This window comes from Rana temporaria, unplaced genomic scaffold (genome assembly GCF_905171775.1).
Source record: "Rana temporaria unplaced genomic scaffold, aRanTem1.1, whole genome shotgun sequence".
Lineage (NCBI taxonomy): Eukaryota > Metazoa > Chordata > Amphibia > Anura > Ranidae > Rana > Rana temporaria.
The window spans coordinates 130,925-138,077 of record NW_024404509.1 but is presented as its reverse complement, the minus strand read 5'-3'; the positions used below and the strand labels follow the sequence as shown (position 1 = coordinate 138,077).

The following is a 7,153-nucleotide window of genomic DNA, read 5'->3' as shown; positions in this document are numbered from 1 at the left end:
AAACTAGTCGACCTCGACCAATCATGGATTTGTACAGTTGTTCTGTTTTGCAATTTTATATTTCAATAAAAAAAAATATATTTATGTTTATTGTTATTTATCTGTACCGAGATAGTCCCCTCAACCTACTGAGTGGGTAACGATGGGTTTAGCTTCAGCTACTATTCCCTTGCTTTCCCTCTCACCCCTTTTTTCTACTGTAACTGGGATGATGGTACATTTTTATTTATATTATTTATTTTTATATGAGGCTACACTCCCCTTTTTTGCTCAATGTATCTTAAGATTTTGTTAGCCCTTGGCATCTAGGGGGGGGTCCATACAGAACATGTACAGGCCTGGGCTCCTCCCACCATAACCAATGTATTTGAAAATTTTATTGGCCCCTAGGATCCCCACACAGAATGTGCACAGGGCTGTACTCCCCCATCATAACCAATGTATCTGGCATTTTTGCTGGCTCCTGGCCCCTACCCCATACAGAACGTGTACATTACTGCCCCCCCCCTCCTCCATAACCAATGTATCTGAAGATCTTATTGGCTCCTGGCCCCTAGGAGCCCCATACAGAACATGCACAGGGTTGGGCTTCACCACCATACCCAATATATCTGAAGATTTAACTGGATCCTGGTCCCTAGGATCCCTATATAGAAAATGTACAGGGCAGGACCCCCCCTCCCCTCACCTTTACCAATGTACCTGAAGAATTAATCGGCCCCCTAGGAGCCCCAAACAGAACATGCACAGTGCTGGGTTTCCCCCATCATAACCAATGTATCTGAAAATTTCATTGGCCCTTGGTCCCTAGGATCCCCATACTGAATGTGCACAGGGCTGTACTCCCCCGCCATAACCAACATGTCTGGCATTTTTGTTGGCCCCTGGCCCATACAGAACATGTCCATTACTGTCTCCCCTCCATAACCAATGTATCTTTATATTTTATTGGCCCTTGGCCCCTAGGAGCCCCACAGAGAACATGCACAGGGTTGGGCATCCCCCAGCATACCCAATGTATCTGAAGATTTCATTGGATCCTCCTGGCCCCTAGGATCCCCATATAGAAAATGTACAGGGCAGGACCCCCCCCCCCCCCCCCCCACATTTTACTAATGTATCTGAAGAATTCATTGGTCCCCTAGGAGCCCCCATACAGAACGTGCACAGGCCTGGGCTCCCCCACCATAACCAATGTATCTGAAGATTTTGTTGGCCCTTGGCATCTAGAGGGGGTCCATACAGAACATGCGCAGGCCTGAGATCCCTCACCATAACCCTATGTATCTGAAGATATCATTGGCCCTTGGCCCCTAGGAGCCCCAAACAGAACATGCACAGTACTGGGTTCCCCTTCACCATAATCAATGCATCTAAAGATTTCATTGGCCCTTGGCCCCTAGGATCCCCATACAGAATGTGCAGCTGTACTCCCCCACCATAACCAACATGTCTGGCAATTTTGTTGGCCCCTACCCCAAACAGAACGTATGTAACCATTGTATCTGAAGGTTTTAATGGCCCTTGGCCCCTAGTTGCCCCGTATAGAACACGCACAGGACTTGACCACCCTCACCATAACCAATGTATCTGAAGATTTCATTGGATCCTCCTGGCCCCTAGGATCCCCATATAGAAAATGTACAGGGCAGGACCCCCCCCCCCCACCTTTTACTACTCCCCCACCATAACCAATGTATCTGAAGATTTTGTTGGCCCTTGCCATCTAGAGGGGGTCCATACACAACATGCGCAGGCCTGACATCCCTCACCATAACCCTATGTATCTGAAGATTTCATTGGCCCTTGGCCCCTAGGAGCCCCAAACAGAACATGCACAGTGCTGGGTTACCCCCACCATAATCAATGCATCTGAAGATTTCATTGGCCCTTGGCCCCTAGGAGCCCCATACAGAATGTGCAGAGGGCTGTACTCCCCCACCATAACCAACATGTCTGGCAATTTTGTTGTTGGCCCCTGGCCCATACAGAACGTATGTAACCATTGTATCTGAAGGTTTTAATGGCCCTTGGCCCCTAGTTGCCCCATATAGAACACGCACAGGACTTGACCACCCTCACCATAACCAATGTATCTGAAGATTTCATTGGATCCTGGGAGCCCCATATAGAACATGCACACACAGGACTTGACCCCTCACCATAACCAATGTATCTGTAGATTTTATTGGCCCTTGGCCCCTAGGATCGTCATACAGAACACGCACAGGGTTGGAATCCCTCACCATACCCAATATATCTGAAGATTTTATTGGCCCTTGGCCCCTACAAGCCCCATACAGAACATGCACAGGGTTGGAATCCCCCACCATAACCAATGTTAATTTTTAGGGAGAATTCGGCACTCCACCAATAATCCCATCACATTCCATGTTGGAAAGAAACAATCCAGAAACTTCCAAATGTTTTTTTATTTCTAACAAGGAAATCTCTTTCCAGGTTGGACATTTCTTCCTCCATGAATGATTGTTCCAGAAGGCAAAGTGGAGATCTCCCGGGACAAAACCAATTCAACCCCAGAGGGCTGGGGGGGGGGGGGGGCAGATAGAAGGCAAGGAGACCTCCTGATTCGGCTTCACCAACACCGGAGGGTCATCAGGAGGGCAGAAGTCCAAAATCTTCATGTGGGGGGGGGGAGGATGGAAGCCAACGGAGCACAATGACGAAGAACGGCAGCGAGGGGAGGGGGGATCAGAGAGGTGGTGTGGTTGGTGAGGGGTGGAGGATCAGTAACTGGTTTGGGGGGGTTAATTGGTAATTGGTACAGGATTGGGAGGACATCAGTGATTGTTGTGGTTGGTGGGGAGAGGGAGGATCAGTGGAAGGATCGGTGGTTGGTTTGGAAGGGAATCAGTAATTATTTTGGTTAGTGAGGGGGATAAATGATTATTCGGGGGGGGGGGGGGGTCAGTGAGTGCTGTGGTTTGCTGGCAGAGAATTCAATAACTGTTGTGGTTGGGGGGGGGGGGATCATTGATTAGTGATTATTGTGGGAGAAGGGGGATCGGTGATCGTTGTGGTTGGAGGGGGGTTAGTGATTATTGTGGTTGGAGGGGGGGATTAGTGATTATTGTGGGGGAGGTTGGATCAGTGATTGTTGTGGTTGGAGAGGGAGGGGGTTTACTGATTGTTGTGGTTGGAGGGGGGGGGGGGGGGTAGTGATTATTGTGGGTTAAGGGGGATCGGTGATCGTTGTGGTTAGAGGGGGTTTAGTGATTGTTGTGGGGGAGGTTGGATCAGTGATTGTTGTGGTTGGAGAGGGAGGGGGTTCAGTGATTGTTGTGGTTGGTGGGGGGGAGGGATTAGTGATTATTGTGGGGGGGAGGTGGGATCAGTGATTATGGTGGGGGGGAGGTGGGATCAGTGATTGCTGTGGTTGGCTGGGGGGAGGGGCAGGTTAGTGAAGTTTTTGTTCACTGTGGGCGGAGTCATCACTTGTTCGCATTCTCGCGGGTGACACTTTCCACTTCCTTCATCAGGCGGAGGCACTGCTCTTCCTGCCACTGTAGTGCCACACACTGAACCGCCACCGGGAGGCCGACACCCCCCTCCATCGCCTGGAAGACAAAGATGGACAACATTCAGAATGACATCACATAGGCCTGAAATTCTGAAAACAGAGCTGTCAGTTGGTGGGGTGAGATTCTGTCGTTGGGGTGGATCCATCAGTTGGTGAGGTGGAGTCAATAATGAGTGGAGTGGAGTCATCAGTCATTGAGATGGAGTCATCGGTGGCGGGAGTCATCAATCAGTGGGGTGGAATCTTTAGTCGTTTAGATGGAGTCATCAGTGGGGGGGGGGGGAGTGATCAGTCATTGGAATGGAGTCATCAATCAGTGGGGGGGGTCATCAGTCGTTGAGATGGAGTCATCAGTTGGGGGGGGAGTCATCAGTCATTGGGGTGGAGTCATCAGTGGGGGGGGGTCATCAGTCGTTGAGGTGGAGTCATCAGTTATTGGGGTGGAGTCATCAGTGGGGGGGAGTCATCAGTCATTGGGGTGGAATCATCAGTGGGGGGGGGGTCACCAGTCGTTAGGATGGAGTCATTAATCAGTGGGGTGGAGTCATCAATAGTTGGGATGGAATAATCAATCAGTGGGGTAGAGTCATCAGTAGTTGAGAAGGAGTCATCAGTGGGGGGGAGTCATCAATCAGTGGGATTGCGTCATAAGTCGTTGGGATGGAGTCATCAGTGGGGGGAGTCATCAGTCGTTGGGATGAAGTCATCAATCAGTGAGGGGGGGGAGTCATCAATTAGTCGTTGAGATGGGGTCATCAATCATAGGGGGGGGGAGTCATCAATCAGTGGGGTGGAGTCATCAGTAGTTGGGATGGAGTCATCATTGGGGGGATCATCAGTCGTTGGGATGGAGTCATCAGTGGGGGGGGGTCACCAGTCATTGAGATGGAGTCATCAATCAGTGGGATGGAGTCATCATTGGGGGGATGTCATCATTCGTTGGGATGGAGTCATCAGTCGTTGGGATGGAGTCATCAGTGGGGGGGGGGGCACCAGTTGTTGAGATGGAGTCATCAATCAGTGGGGTGGAGTCATCAGTCGTTGGGATGGAGTCATCAATCAGTGGGGTGGAGTCATCAATTAGTGGGGTGGAGTCATCAATCAGTGGGGTGGAGTCGTCAATCAGTCATTGAGATGTAGTCATTATTGGGAGGGGAGTCATCAATCAGTGGGGTGGAGTCATCAGTCGTTGGGATGGAGTCATCAATCAGTGGGGTGGAGTCATCAATCAGTGGGGTGGAGTCATCAGTGGGGTGGAGTCATCAATCAGTGGGGTGGAGTCATCAGTCGTTGGGATGAGTCATCAATCAGTGGGGTGGAGTCATCAATCAGTGGGGTGGAGTCATCAATCAGTGGGGTGGAGTCAATCATTTATTGAGATGTAGTCATTATTGGGAGGGGAGTCATCAATCAGTGGGGTGGAGTCATCAGTCGTTGGGATGGAGTCATCAGTCGTTGGGATGGAGTCATCAGTCGTTGGGATGGAGTCATCAATTAGTGGGGTGGAGTCATCAATCAGTGGGGTGGAGTCATCAGTGGTTGGGATGGAGTCATCAATCAGTGGGGTGGAGTCATCAGTCGTTGGGATGGAGTCGTCAATCAGTGGGGTGGAGTCATCAGTCGTTGGGATGGAGTCATCAATCAGTGGGATGGAGTCATCAATCAGTGGGATGGAGTCAATCAGTCATTGAGATGTAGTCATTATTGGGAGGGGAGTCATCAATCAGTGGGGTGGAGTCATCAATCAGTGGGATGGAGTCATCAGTCGTTGGGATGGAGTCATCAATCAGTGGGGTGGAGTCATCAGTCGTTGGGATGGAGTCATCATTGGGGGGATCATCAGTCGTTGGGATGGAGTCATCAGTCGTTGGGATGGAGTCATCAGTGGGGGGGGGGGGTCACCAGTCGTTGAGATGGAGTCATCAATCAGTGGGGTGGAGTCATCAATCAGTGGGGTGGAGTCATCAGTCGTTGGGATGGAGTCATCAATCAGTGGGGTGGAGTCATCAATCAGTGGGGTGGAGTCATCAATCAGTGGGGTGGAGTCATCAGTCATTGGGATGGAGTCATCAATCAATGGGGTGGAGTCATCAATCAGTGGGGTGGAGTCCTCAATCAGTGGGGTTGCGGAGTCAGTGGTCTGTGACCCCCCCCTCACGTTGGGTGATGGTGAAGGGGTTGTAGATCTCGGGACGCACTGACCTGGATGATCTCCTTGTCCCAGAGGTCGTTATAATATCCTTTATAATGTTTCAGCTCCTCCTCGTCCTCGGCACTGACCGTGGTGACGGGAAGAACTCCGGCCGGGAAATTCAGGACATTGAAGAGCATGGTGAAGCTGAATCCGGCTGGAAAACACCAAAAATATTATAGTCTATTCTTTTCTTTTTACTATTCTATTCTTTTCTAGTCTAGTCTCTTGTTATATATTCAAATTAAAATGTATTCTATTTGAAATTTGAGTTTCAGAAGATGGTTGTATTCTATGTTATTCTATTTGTTTCTATTATATTCTGGTCTATTCTGTTCTTTTGTTTTCTATACTATTTTGTTCCGTTTTACTCTATTGTACTCTATGCTTTTTTTTTTCTGTTATATTCTTTTCCATTCTATTATTTTTTTCCATTCTATTATTTTTTTTCTATTCTATTTTATGGTCTTTGGAAATTTGAAAAACTTTTCAAATTCGAAAACGATTTAAATTTGAATTTCGTCCAAATGTTTTTTTTTCCCGCTATTTCGGATTCGTTTAAATTTGGTAGTATTGTGATTTAAAAAATTCGGATACAAAAATTCTTGAGAATTTCAGTTTGGTAAGAGGCCAAATCAGATCTGGTAAGAGGCCAAATCAGATCCGGTAAGAGGCCAAATCAGATCCGGTAAGAGGCCAAATCAGATCCGGTAAGAGGCCAAATCAGATCCGGTAAGAGGCCAAATCAGATATGGTAAGAGGCCAAATAAAATATGGTAAGAGGCCAAATCAAATATGGTAAGAGGCCAAATTAGATCCGGTAAGAGGCCAAATCAGATCTGGTAAGAGGCCAAATCAGATCTGGTAAGAGGCCAAATCAGATCCGGTAAGAGGCCAAATCAGATCCGGTAAGAGGCCAAATCAGATCCGGTAAGAGGCCAAATCAGATATGGTAAGAGGCCAAATCAGATATGGTAAGCGGCCAAATCAAATATGGGAAGAGGCCAAATCAGATCTGGTAAGAGGCCAAATGACATCCGGTACAAGGCCAAATCAGATATGGTAAGAGGCCAAATGAGATCCGGTAAGAGGCCAAATTAGATCTGGTAAGAGGCCAAATCAGATCTGGTAAGAGGCCAAATCAGATCTGGTAAGAGGCCAAATCAGATCTGGTAAGAGGCCAAATCAAATATGGTAAGAGGCCAAATCACATCTGGTAAGAGGCCAAATCAGATATGGTAAGAGGCCAAATTAGATCCGGTAAGAGGCCAAATCAGATCTGGTAAGAGGCCAAATCACATCTGGTAAGAGGCCAAATCAGATCCGGTAAGAGGCCAAATCAGATCCGGTAAGAGGCCAAATCAGATCCGGTAAGAGGCCAAATCAGATCCGGTAAGAGGCCAAATCAGATCTGGTAAGGG

General features: G+C 48.3%; 1 protein-coding gene across 2 annotated transcripts in view; it reads right to left on the bottom strand.

The window, feature by feature from the left end:
- Window positions 1-2,413: 2,413 nt before the first annotated feature.
- LOC120922032 (vitamin D3 hydroxylase-associated protein-like) overlaps window positions 2,414-7,153 on the bottom strand; it is a 37,527-nt gene continuing 32,787 nt past the window's right edge. For both annotated transcript variants that reach the window (XM_040334569.1, XM_040334570.1), the window contains exons 14-15: window positions 5,744-5,889; window positions 2,414-3,578 (exon numbers count right to left, since the gene is read on the bottom strand). In XM_040334569.1, the coding sequence (XP_040190503.1) occupies window positions 3,453-3,578; window positions 5,744-5,889 (272 nt within the window). In that variant the 3' untranslated portion in view covers window positions 2,414-3,452. The remainder of the gene's footprint in view (window positions 3,579-5,743; window positions 5,890-7,153) is intronic.